Source organism: Lepidochelys kempii, chromosome 12 (genome assembly GCF_965140265.1).
Source record: "Lepidochelys kempii isolate rLepKem1 chromosome 12, rLepKem1.hap2, whole genome shotgun sequence".
Lineage (NCBI taxonomy): Eukaryota > Metazoa > Chordata > Testudines > Cheloniidae > Lepidochelys > Lepidochelys kempii.
In genome coordinates, this window is record NC_133267.1 from 9,333,228 (window position 1) to 9,346,941 (window position 13,714).

The following is a 13,714-nucleotide window of genomic DNA, read 5'->3' on the forward strand; positions in this document are numbered from 1 at the left end:
CTGTAAAAATTCACAGTAGTCTAGTTTTCTGTAACATATTATGTTAACTGTACCATGTTCATTGGCATTCACCCTGTCCTGGACCTCCACTGCAAACTAGTGGTGCCTCTCAAATCAGCAAAGACCCTTTTTACATAAGTAAAAATAGATTATCTTCGGCCTTTTTCTGCTGAAGTACGCATTGACCACAATGTACTGAAGTAGAAATCAGACTTTATACGATAAGTGCTTGAGTTATGAGGAGAGGCTGAGGGAGCTGGGATTGTTTAGCCTGCAGAAGAGAAGAATGAGGGGGGATTTGATAGCTGCTTTCAACTACCTGAAAGGGGGTTCCAAAGAGGATGGCTCTAGACTGTTCTCAATGGTAGCAGATGACAGAATGAGGAGTAATGGTCTCAAGTTGCAGTGGGGGAGGTTTAGATTGGATATTAGGAAAAACTTTTTCACTAAGAGGGTGGTGAAACACTGGAATGCGTTACCTAGGGAGGTGGTAGAATCTCCTTCCTTAGAGGTTTTTAAGGTCAGGCTTGACAAAGCCCTGGCTGGGATGATTTAACTGGGAATTGGTCCTGCTTTGAGCAGGGGGTTGGACTAGATGACCTTCTGGGGTCCCTTCCAACCCTGATATTCTATGATTCTATGCTCTTTGCAGTGCCTAGATTATTTTGCCTGGGTGCTAGCTGCTGGATGTTGATAGTCTACAGGGGAGCCTTTTAAATCATATTTTGGTGTCTGTTTTGTACTCAAAATTTGTGGATAGCAGCTCCCATTAAGATAAAAAGAACCGAGTGCACCGACTTGAAAATTGACTCCAAGATAGTTTGCGTGAATTGTGGTTTGGGAAAGAGGTGCTGGTGGGGAATTGTAGAGTAGTTAGCAGAGTCTTCAGTTTGAATATTGTGTATTCTCCTTTATGGGATTTGCCTTCACTGTGATGTGATATATGCCCTGAAAGAGCCCATTTCAAAGCAGTTTGCTGTTGGTGGAGTACACACACAGTCTTCGGTTCTAGAACTAAGGGTATAAAAAGAAAACAGCCCAGCCCAAAATTGTCCTTCTGTTCATCTCTCTACACCAGCTTGAGCTGAGTGCAAAACCAATCCTTTCACTGCATCAGAATTTGTAGTTAATGAATAGTTTCCATTTAAAATCTATATCGGATAGTAAATTCAAGGTTAAGGTGGGTTGTTTTTTTTAAGCTTGCTTTTTGTTTTGGTAAGAGGCAAGACATTGCTATCTCTGGGGAAAATTTATATACAGATCCAAGCTAGGTCTTCATTTGTTAAAACTAGCTCCGGATGAAATCTCTTATATTCTCTTGCAGATTTCTCGATCCTCCTCTTCTGCACTAGTTGCTCTGCGTTTATTAATCTGCCTTTTAAAAATGTAATCTGAGTGAATTGGTTTCTGCTTTAATTAAGAATAATTACTGTATGGAATGTTCTGTAGATAAAGAATGTAAATGCTGTTGTAAAAGTATTGAAACAGATACAGTTCTTAATTGTTCTCTTTCCCCACCACTTCCTCTGACAGGTATAATGCCTGGCCGTTATAACCAGGATGTGGGACAGACAATACCTGTCTTTGCTTTCCTTGGTGCAATGGTGGTTCTTGCATTCTTTGTGGTGCAGATCAACAAAGCTAAGAGCAGGCCAAAGAGACGGAAACCAAGAGTCAAGCGACCACAACTTATGCAACAGGTTCATCCACCAAAGACGCCTTCCGTTTGACAGACCATGCTTGCCAAAGATGTCCTTCTCTTATTGGCTGCTTTACTGGACAGGTGGTCGCTCCTGATGAAGATGCATCATATATGGTGATCGTAACCAGTGATTCACATGTGACATCATCTCATAGTCTTTGGCTTCTGACAAAAGGGACTTTTGATCGTATATACATAAAACTACGATTTTCAGGAGCTAACCTCACCAAAGACTTGAACACTGTTTAAAAGCCTGCTCAGTCACTACAAGAGGGGGAAAAGGACCTTTTTTTTTCCCCTCCCCCCCCCCCCACTGACCAAACTAAAATTTGTTTGTAAAGGGTATTTTCTATATTTATTTTGGGGGAGGGGGAGAAAAGTCACTTTAAGGACCTCTGCTATTTGGAAGCAAAATCATTTTTTTCAGATGGAATGCAATTTTGTAATACTGTATTGTGACGAAGAGTAGAAATTACACCGTACTCCTTTAACGATGTAAGAGAAACTGAAATTGGAGGGAAACTGGTACAAATCAACGAGACATATCCGTTAGTTTATTTTTATAAAGCCAACTACCATGATGTTTTGTAATTTTTGGTCATGATTTCACCATTGTTGGTGGAGCAAATTTTCAATAAATATGTTATCTATATGAAGCTGAAAAAAATGTGCCCAGTAATTGTTCTTTCCCATGCCAGCCTGGAGAGCAGGCTGCCAAACTAGAGAGTAATTATGATGCCCATTTTATGTTTTTCCCCCCCAACCTCTCAGCCTTCCATTTTGCATATTAGTGAGCAGTGTCATAAAACCGGGGTTTCTGCTTTTCAATATTTAACCTGAGAGCCTCACACGTTCGTTATCTTCTGAAAATTCAGTTTAATGTTAGAGAGCCATTCTCAGGGTTTGTCTGCATGAACAGTCAGTATGCAGGAAACTAGGGTGTGACTCCAATCCGCACTAGCCTGCCATGGACTGTCTGTGTGGACTCTGTCGATGTGCATTAACAGCGTGTTAATAGTCTAGTCCCCTTTGAAATGGGACTAGATGAAGGCACATTAATGAGCTATTAATGTGTATCAGCAGGTCCATACAGACAGTTAATGTGCACAGGCTAGTGTGGAGTAGATTCACGTCCCACCTTGCCACAAACTGATGGTTCGTGCAAACCAGAGATGTTCATGTAGACGAGCCCTGAATCAAAAAAACCACACCGGGAGACTTTGCTACAATATGCTGTCTCAAGAAGAAGTTACAACTCAGGTGAAAATCTGTAGTGTGCGTAGGATCTAACCATATGGTAACTGAGGTAAATAGCTAAACTAAAACCTTGACTATGTGAAAGTTTTGTTCTTTCTAATTTGTGGTCTACTGTTTTTGGTACCAGTTAAAATTAAGGCCCAGGCACACAGTGCACCTGGCTGTATGACATACCCTTGATTAACACGCTTGCCGTTGTTCAAATATACCTACCTATTGGAGAAAAGGTTCAAAACTCCCACCTCTGCAATAAAATACAGCTTTACAGAAAGAACGGATTGGACAATGTCCATACAAAGAAACTCCTTCCAATATGAGCAGACAAGGCGAGGACTACTTTAAAGGGAAGCATTGAAAGGTTTAGTTTAATCTAAGATGTTTGTCATTATGTAGGCTAAAAATATAGGAAGTATTTTTTTGAGAGAGTATCATCTTCTTAGAGTGCAAGTTAATGATAATTTTTCCCCAATATGAGGCTACTTGCTAAATCTGATTTCTGCTTTGAGACTGGAGTTGGACATGGGCCTTTCTATTGTCTCAGTAAGAAAAGAGGTGTAAGACGACATGTTTAAGAGAGGATGTATGGGATCATCCTCGGGGCTGTGGGGCAGAGTTTTTAATTGAGTTTTACTTACTGTAGTACAGATAATAAAAGAAATGTCAGCGAACAGCATATCAGCATCCGTGGTCAAAGTGTAACACAGCTGTAGACTGCTCCTGGACTCCTCACTAATACAGGATACCCAGATCTCCTCTTCCTCCTCGTGGGAGGCAGCGTGCTTTCTTGAGCTCCCTGGTCTCACTGAAATCAGCTGTTCTGCCTAGCTGTTATGATCTCAGCCTCCAAACTTGGAAGCATTTTAATACTGATTGATTTTAAAACAAAGAGTGGTACAGCCATGCCCCCTAAGGTGGACAAAGTTATACTGGTTAGGTGATTTGTACTAGCATAGCTATTCCTGTACAGAAGGGGAATAAACTGTAAGACACCTTTATAGCAGTATAAACTGGGTCCTCACTAGTGATTGTCCTGGTATAACTATATTGGTAAAAAATCACACACACCCCAGCCAAAATAGTTACACCAGTATAAAACCCCAGAGTTTTAGAGAAGGTTATGACAAGTGGCCTTGCATTGATTGGTGAAGCATTTTAACCATTGTTCTCCAGTGTTGGAGCAGGAAACTGAGAGCTTGGGTTCTGTTTCCTGCTCGTGCATAACTCGTTGTGTGACACTGGGCAAACAAGGCACTCGGATTCTGTTAATCTATCTGTAAAATAGGAATATTATCTATCCCTGTGGGGCTGTTGTGAGGCTTAACTCTTGTTTGTATTTAGATTGTAAGCTCTTCAGGGCAGGGACTGTCTCTTATTCCACATTTGTATAGTGCCTAGCTCAATGGGGTCCTGATCGCAGACTGGGGTCCCGAGGCACGAATGGTAATACAAATAACATGCTTTGAGATCTGTAGAAGACAGGTGCTAGATACATACAAAATGTCATTGGTCTGAGGGGCCTATAGAACAGCTGTTTGAAAATTTTCTGATGGAACAGTTTTGCATTGGGAAATGCTGATTTGATGAAATTGAAATATTTTTGTAGAAACACTGATTTTGTTGACAGTTTGTACAGAAAATTATCGAAGCATTTCATTTTCTCTTTATCATTTTGATTTATGTTATATTAAACTCTACTATAATTTAAAAGTTGAAATGTTTGACCTTATTGAAAGGAAACTTTTCAATGAGGTCAACATGAAATATTTTATTAATTGTTTTGCAAAAAACGCTGAGATTTTCACTTTTTGTCTTGATTCAGGACAAACCCAAATTTCAAAATCTCAGAATTTCTTCAGAATGACCTGCTCTAGACTATATGAGTTGTGGTACTCCGAAATAAGATTGATGTCATAACAGATGATCTTTGTATTTAATATATCATCTCTACTGCAGTGGCACCTAGAGGCCCCATATGAGAGCGAGACCCTGTTGTGGTACGTACTTGTACATAATGAAAAGGCAATCCCTACCCCAAAGGGCATAAAGTCTTAAAGGTCCTGATCCAGCAAATGCTTGTGCATAAAGTTAAGCACATGGATGTGAGCAGGGCCATGGAGCCCAATTAAGCATGAGTCGCTTTTTGCAGGATCAGAGCCCAAGCGTCTAATTTCACAGCCTGGTTCCTTTTGTACAGAGGGCTTAAGCACGCAAGTAAACTTTAAAAATTATGCAGCACTCTGTTGGTCATCACTTTTGCTATTATTGAACCCTTATTGAAAAAAGAGCCCCCAGCTTAAGCTCTTCCTTCTGCTTGATGCTAGAAATGTTAGTGACGGATTAAATTAGCATTCTGGTTTTACCATGAGCTCAAACAAGAAAAGATGCTCATGAGGGAGCAAGCCCCAGCTTAAATGCTTTGGTAATCAGAAGACCTGGGAAGAAATTGTTTACCTAATTACAGGGTAATCTATTAAAGCTTTAATATCCTGACGAAGACTCCTCAGGCAGGGACAAAACCCACAAGACATTTTTATCTGCAGAGGATGGAATCAAACTGTCAAGGATTAAGTGGTTGGAAAGTAGATGCAGCTGAGGTTCATTAAAATATAGGGTACAGCTGGCATGCAGCAACAGCAGGAAGGAGGGGTGGGGCAACCTGGATACAGCCTGAGAGGAGGCTGCATTTTCCTTGCCTAATCTCCACAGTGAGTCTGACTGATTTTTACCTATTTATAATTTTATAAAATCATTCTCCACATTTGTGCCCCTTCTGCAACTTGTCTGTGATGCCTATGGGAAAGTTGTTGGCTAACAGTGTCACAGTTGAGGAATAATTTGGGTCTTGTTTACATTTCTTGATTATTTAACATATAGATAAAGAGCTACTAACTTATCTCTGTCTGTTGCACTCTGTCTGTTTCCTGCCTATTATTTATCTGTGATGTTTTGGGAGCAGGGACTTTGCTGCCAGTGTTTAGAGTGCACCTACTAAAGGGGAGGGGTGGGGCGGCATTACTGGAAGGAAATAATACTCATAACCTGGAGTGAAAAAACTCTGCTTTGGTTTTGCTCATATCCCCGAAAGGGAAGCTGAACTTTGTCAGCTAACTGCTGGTGAGGGGAGATTCCAGCCCAAGGCTGCTTTCTTTTAATGCTGTTTTAACTGCCTGGTTCTCTTTCATGGTTGTGTATAGACAGATTCTGCCTAGTAGAGACAGGTCTAAATGTGGTTGCAAAAAAACACCATTTCTGTGTGCCAAGTGGCACATACTTGTAGTGCTGTTTCTGGGTAGGTAAATGTGAGAGCTGTTCACTGCTGAGCAATAGCTCTCAGAGTGCCTTGGACGTTTGAACTTGTTTTGAGAGTGTGAATGTTTGCGAGGACACCTAAGGTTTTCCTTTTACTCTTACAGTAAGTGTCATGGGATCTTAAACCTGAGTGGCACCAAGAGGTTGGGGAAAAACTAGCTCCGACCATGCAGCAGCTTCCTAGTGTTACGTACGCTTTTTTGTGTTGTCATCCAGACTGAGCCTAAGTCTCCAGAGATGAGACTTGAACCCATGATCTGACTTAGAGGTAAGTAAGATTACTACCAACCATGAACTAGGTATGTGCCATCTTAAAGGCAAACTAGTGAAAATCAAGTGAAGTACAGATCTGAGTGCTGAATGCCTTTGCTTTCAACACAGCAATGCATTTTACCTACCCTCTTAAAAATACTTTCTCCCCGCTTCCCCAGCAGCCCTGTCTGAAATAATTCTTGCCACTTGCTGGTGTCCCCAGAGTGCTTTGTTCTGTGAACTCACAGATACTGTGTATTGCAATGAGACTTTTTGTTTCAGTGAGGTCACAGCAACTTGCCCTTTGGAGATCCCATCTGTGCCAGGAGACTTTCAAAGCCAGGAAAAGTATTTTTTAAAAGATGAGCTGCTATACTTTTCTCTGCTTAATGTCCCCTCTTGGACTGATGAGGATAGACACGCTGCGCATGAAATGATCAATTTTAATTTTGCCGTTTACATTTAAGAAATATTTCACATCTTAATAGATGATCTGACAAGCTCCCTCGTAAAAATGAGCAATCACACAAAGACTGGAAATGCTGTCTTTCACGGCGAGAGTTGTGACTTCTGTAATGTGTTACCTCCTGCTAACAAACACATCACAGCTGTGACATCTGATGTCTTGTCTACACGGTGCTGCAGTCCAGACTACAGGGCTGTGATTTGTAGAGCGCTCTACTGTGTTACATGCTAACTACCCTGTGTAGACCCTGCTGGTGCAAACTGAAAGGGACCTAGTTTGTGCTGATGTAATCCCATTTCAAATAGGACTATGTTAGCAATGTACTAGATACAGAGCAGTTAGAGTGCAACATATTAGAGCGCTTTACAAACCATGATCTCGTAGTCCAGGTGGCAATGCTATGTAGCTAAGCGCTGAATCTTTAGTCCGGAGTGTGTGACCACAGCTATTTCAGTAGACATTCTTTTTATCTATGTTGCTCATTTCAATGGGATATTGGGTTATACATGGACAAGTGGCCCATAAGAATGCAAGCTCCCGGGATAATGAATTGCTACTGTGTATATCCAATATCTTTTAAAGGCAAAATATCCTTTGGGATAGTGGGTATTAAAGTTACAACCAGAGTCATCAGTATAGTTTGTTGCTTTAGTTTTAGCTAGGTTTTCTTTTTAAGGCCAGACGTTTTAATGTAACTCTCAAACCATGTCAGCAACTTGTCATTGCTGTGCTATGTTCAGAAGGCAAAATCTTGTAATGTATTTGCCCAAAAGATCTCAGCTCAGAGGCACCAATTCCCCTCAATCCCAGACCTTGCTTTTTACCTAATTTTCCAGCTGGGTTGACTGAGGAACAGAAGGGTCAGGGGACTTGTCAAAGGTTACACAGGGAGTCACTGGCTCAGCCAGCATTAGAGCCCAGGTTAAACAGCTTAACCAATGGGAAGGATGTTCTGTAAAATAATTTCTAATTGGGCTGACACTTTACATACCAAATTTCAACCCAATGCAGTTATAAATTGCTGAGGCACCAAGCTCCCTGTGGGAGCTGTGAAGAAAAGATCCAACTCCATCTCTATTGCTGTAGCCGAGCTAAAATTGTACAATAAAAAGACTTGCCTATAACTGGGGAGGGAGGGAAACAGCCTGATTTAAAAAATTACATATTGTTTGAAATCTAGTGGGTGCAACTACACTCTAATGACTGTTTTAGAGCTGTTCAGTGGAAAGCTGGCAGCTGGTTCCTGTGAGTAGAACTGGCCCCAGCTCCCCTGTCTCAGAGCAGATGAGTCCAATCCAGCTAATTAAAGGGGACTGGGTTACACCTGGGCCTATAAAGGCCTGTCAGAGGGCAGGCAATGTGGAGGTGGAAGGGCATGATTGGGACAGGCTGGGTGTGGGGAAGGGGAGGCAGAGCAGAGCTAACTCCTGCGGTGGGTCCCTGGAGCAAGGGGCAAGGTGCTCAGGGAAGCAGCCCTGGGGTTACTGCTCCCAGAACTGACCAGAACTTGGAGGGAAACTGCCAGGAAGCAGAAGCACTGGAGACCCTGGGAGGGGTGCCCCTGAAGCCTGAGAGCAAAGAGTGAGTTCAAAGACTGTTTGTTTGTTTTACTTGCCTGTGTGAAAAGAGACTAAACCTTCTTAAAGGGGACTGGTCTTGGGAGCAAGTGTTTGCAAGCTGGGGAGAAGCCTTGCCCCATGATAGACTCAATCAGTATTTATGCCTGACTTTAGGGGCCAATTTTTGAGTATTTTGACTGAAGTCACCCACACAGACACTGAAATAGCGGGTGCTGTACACCTTCATTGTCATGCCAGGTCTGTTGTTGGAAGGACAAAATACTATAACGCTGTGTGATGATACTTTGAGATTAAAAGAAAAAAAAGTATATAAATGCTTAAAACATCTTGAGCTAGAATCTGAAAAGCTGGTGCAAGGAGCTGGAAATGTTTTACGGATTTTGTTTGTGATTTTTGTTAGCCATTTTCATCATGCTTTTGATATCAACAATTCATTTTGTTTCCTGAAAATTACGATTTGGGTAAAAGAAAAATGTTGATAGATAACAGTGGGTGGGATTGGAGGGGAAGGCTGTTCTTCTCCCCCTGCCCCCCACCCCTTCCTTCTTCTCCCCCCCCCCAAGAAATTACAACAATTTTCTACAGTGTTGACAGTTTTTCACAGAACTTTTTTATTGAAGACCATTTTTCAACAAAACTGTTTTCATTAATAAAAAGGTCACAAGCTCGACTTCAAAGTTTCGTGGCATTGATATCAGACTTGAAGAGCTCTGTGTAGCTCAATCTTCTCTTTCAGCAACAGAGGTTGGTCCAATAAGAGATATTACCTTACTCCCCTGGTCTCTGATTGATATCATGTCTATTAAGAACTTACAAGAACTTTTAGGGGAGTGATTTTCCTTGTTATGTATGGAAATAATTATGGTTAATGGGTGAAGTCAGGTAAATGAAGTGCAGTAATCTTCAGGTTAAAACATTAAACTGTGTTTAATACTAGACAGTAGCATGCTTTCTTGCTTTTGTGTTTTGTAAGCTAAGCTCTTTGGACACACCAGGAGCATTCCTCCCCCCAACCCAGTGTGCCCACTGTGTCCTTCCCCCTCTATTTCAAGGACTCCCTACCCCACAACTCCCTCACTCATACCAGGGGTTCTGTGTGCCTTCCAATCTTTCCTCCCCCACATGTTATGCTCCCCCCTTTTTCTCCCACGCCAGGGGATCTGCGTGACCTCCAAATTCCCCCTTCTATACTGGGTCTCCCACTCTCTCCCCTCATTCAACTGTCTCCCCCCCATGCCTCCTTTTCCCCCTTCTCTACCATGCCACAGGCTCTGTGTGCATCCCCGTTTCCCTTTCTCCCCATGTCAGGGTTCCTTATTTTCACCCCATGCCAGGGGCTCTGTGGGTGCCACTTCTTCCCCCACATTTCTCATATCTTTTTTCCTCTGGGAGTAAACATTTTAAATTAAACTGGGACATGGGCAGAGCTAAAATGTGGGGTGTTTTGCTGGAAGGTGCTAATGGCTGCCACCAACCATTGCTTTAAGCTGTAGACCATTAGAGGTGATTAAAGTTGCTGGTTATCCAGATGCCAGGGCGTCATTTCCCCCTTTTGCTATTCCTGTATTTTTTTTCCCCACCAAAATCGATAGGTTTGTGCCCATTGATGCCAAGAACATTCCCAGAAATTGTGGAATTAATTGGATGTGTCATTCAAGAGTTATCACGTTGTAGTCAGACAGAGAAATACCAACAAGTTTGAGTGTTAGACCTTGATTTGCTTGGCCAGTTACGGAGTTAACTGGGGATTAGACTAGATGACCCTTGCAGTCCTTTCTCACCCTCTGATTCTATGAAGACATGGAAATTAAGGACAGTATATATAATGCTGACCTGGTCTACAGCCACATTTTATAGTGATGTAACTATTTTGGTTAGGTTTGAGACTTTATTTTTAAACTGAAATAGTTAAACCAGTACAGAAGCTAGTGTGGACACAATAATACTGGTATGGCTTATTCCCTCAATTTGCAGGAATAATCTACATTGGTATAAGCACCTTTATGCGGGTGCACTTATCCCCCTATAAAGGTGCTTATACCAATGTAGATTATTGCAGTCTAACTAGACTGGTTTCAAACTGCTACGGTTAAAGCAGCACAAAAGGTGTGTTTAGACAGGCCCTTCCCAATGGAATAGCAACAGAACCAGGATTCCTGTGTGACTTCTGCCAGGTCTTCTCTTCTCTCTTTTTTTTTTTTTTTCTGAGTGAACTGAACTAATTCTTTGACCTGCACTGTATTCTGAGTAAGGCTTTTAGAGCGCTATTATTTAGCGCAGAGGTGGCTCTTATCAGTGTTGCCCGTGGGTGGGTAGTTTTCTTCATTTCACAATGGCTTCTTTTACCAGGGAAATGTGACTTTGTTTTGTGGCTTTTACAGTGTATTTATTGAACATAATCCATCATCCCATTCAGGAGTGTTATCTGGGGCAGTAGTGGCCACTGGTAGTGTAGATTCTGAAGAAGGTTGGAAGACAGGAGGGGTGGATCAATCTAGTCCAAGAAACAAAAACACCCCACAGTCCACTTAGCACTTCTCATCTATAGACTCAAAGTGCTTCCAAATGAAGGTGGTAAGCATTGTTTGCCTCATTTTACAGATGTGGAAACTGAGACACAGAGCGGTTACATGGCTTTCCCAACGTCACACAGGGAGACCCAGGAATAGAACCCACATGTCCTGAATCCCAGTCTGGTACCCTATACACCATATAACACACTGCCTCCCTGGTTACACAAATGGGTAAACTGAGGAGTGAGCAGGTTAAGTGACTTGCCTATAGCACAACTGCAATTGGAGCCTACAAATCCTGATTTCAAGTCCTTGCTGTGTTGTTCATAATGGAGTAGTGCCCAAAAGCCCCAGGCAAGACTCGAGTCCTATCCACGCATCAGATTGTACTGCAGCAGGGACTTTGCGAAAGGTGGATCTAGGGAAAACCATGGATTTAGAAGCTGGCTTTTTCATGTTGTCAAGCTGCAGTAGAGAGAGAGGGAGCCTGGAATACTGGGCCTGGTGCAGGCCGGAGACCCAAACCAAAGTCAGTACGAGAACTTGGCAAGGATATGGCTGATGTTGCTAAAACACAGGCACCCCCCAGCAGTACTAGGCACTAGGTATCCACTAAACACATTCCAGACGGCTAGTACAAAAACACCCCAATACAAAGTGATGGTATAAACACACTCTTTGAAGATGGTACAGGGACACCCTGACCCCTCCTAGAGATAAGGTTTTTCAAACCAACAGGTGCAGTCCTTGCCTACAGACAGCCCCGCAACCTGAAGCAAATACTCACCAACAACCACATACCACACAACAGAACCACTAACCCAGGAACTTATCCTTGCAACAAAGCCCGTTGCCAACTGTGCCCACATATCTATTCAGGGGACACCATCACAGGGCCTAATCACATCAGCCACACTATCAGAGGCTCATTCACCTGCACATCCACCAATGTGATATATGCCATCATGCGCCAGCAATGCCCCTCTGCCATGTAAATTGGTCAAACTGGACAGTCTCTACGTAAAAGAATAAATGGACACAAATCAGATGTCAAGAATTATAACATTCAAAAACCAGTCGGAGAACGCTTCAATCTCTCTGGTCACGCAATCACAGACATGAAGGTCGCTATCTTAAAACAAAAAAACTTCAAATCCAGACTCCAGCGAGAAACTGCTGAATTGGAATTCATTTGCAAATTGGATACTATTAATTTAGGCTTAAATAGAGACTGGGAGTGGCTAAGTCATTATGCAAGGTAGCCTATTTCCTCTTGTTTTTTCCTACTCTCTCCCCCCCCCCCCCAAGATGTTCTGGTTTAACTTGGATTTAAACTTGGAGAGTGGTCAGTTTGGATGAGCTATTACCAGCAGGAGAGTGAGTTTGTGTGTGTATGGGGGTGGGGGGGATGCGAGAAAACCTGGATTTGTGCAGGAAATAGCCAGACTTGATTATCATGCACATTGTGTAAAGAGTTGTCACTTTGGATGGGCTATCACCAGCAGGAGAGTGAATTTGTGTGTGGAGAGTGAGAAAACCTGGATTTGTGCTGGAAATGGCCCACCTGATGATCACTTTAGATAAGCTATTACCAGCAGGACAGTGGGGTGGGAGGAGGTATTGTTTCATATTCTCTGTGTATATATAAAGTCTGCTGCAGTTTCCACGGTATGCATCCGATGAAGTGAGCTGTAGCTCACGAAAGCTCATGCTCAAATAAATGGGTTAGTCTCTAAGGTGCCACAAGTCCTCCTTTTCTTTTTTCAGGTGCAGGGTGTAGACTAACCACGTCAGAAGGGTAATACGTAGTTTGTTTGTATCAGTGTATAAAAGAAGGGTCACAGAAGGGATGTCTTTGTCTGGCTAAGGGGGCAGTGGGGAGTCCCACCGCTGACTGAGCAGAATCCTTGCCACAGGGCACTTGTGTGTTGGTGTCCCCGTGCTGTCGGCCGGGCACCAGTCCTGTGTCTTGAGGGCAATAAACCTGGCTGAGCGCTTTCACCACTGAACCAAATCTGCTGTCTTTCTGGGCGGTACTAGCGAGGTCTGCAGGGCGAGTACAGCATACAGAGAGAGAGCACACGCAAATCCAGCAACTGATAATGCAGGCTACTTAACAACTGCCTTCTGCAGTTTCTTGACACTTCCTCTGAAGTATTTGGTACTAGCTGGTATTGGAGACAGGACCGTGGTTTGATCTGATCTGGCAGGTCATGGATATCCCTAAGAAGGGCAGACTGCAATTTACTCTCTACCTATCTTCTACCTGTGTTGGCTTTCAAAGACCATGATAGGCGGCAGCATACTAGCCTTCCACTGTTACTCCTTAGCATGAGTTACTCCAAAGCAACCGATGGAAAAACAGAAGCCAGGGCGGGAAGGAAATCAGTGTAGCAAAGAAACCCAAACCTGATCGGTGGTATATACACTGGCTTTCAAAGCTATCATACATGGTGGTCTGCAAAATTTAATAACCTTGTAATCCAGCAGAATAAATACTGTGTGAAAATATCTTTGCCTCCAAACCAGGCTATTTGATGATCACAGAATGTGAGAACCAGGCAGGTGATCTCAGCCCACACTACAGTGGATCAAACCTTTTGCAAATAAGGTCACGTGACTTCAACTGCTGGCA

General features: G+C 42.7%; 1 protein-coding gene across 1 annotated transcript in view; it reads left to right on the forward strand.

The window, feature by feature from the left end:
* Positions 1 to 2,207, forward strand: part of MBTPS1 (membrane bound transcription factor peptidase, site 1) — a 43,937-nt gene extending 41,730 nt beyond the window's left edge. Inside the window, exon 23 of the mRNA XM_073307518.1 lies at positions 1,534 to 2,207. Within this exon, the coding sequence (XP_073163619.1) occupies positions 1,534 to 1,730 (197 nt within the window). The 3' untranslated portion in view covers positions 1,731 to 2,207. The remainder of the gene's footprint in view (positions 1 to 1,533) is intronic.
* The last annotated feature ends 11,507 nt before the right edge of the window (positions 2,208 to 13,714 follow it).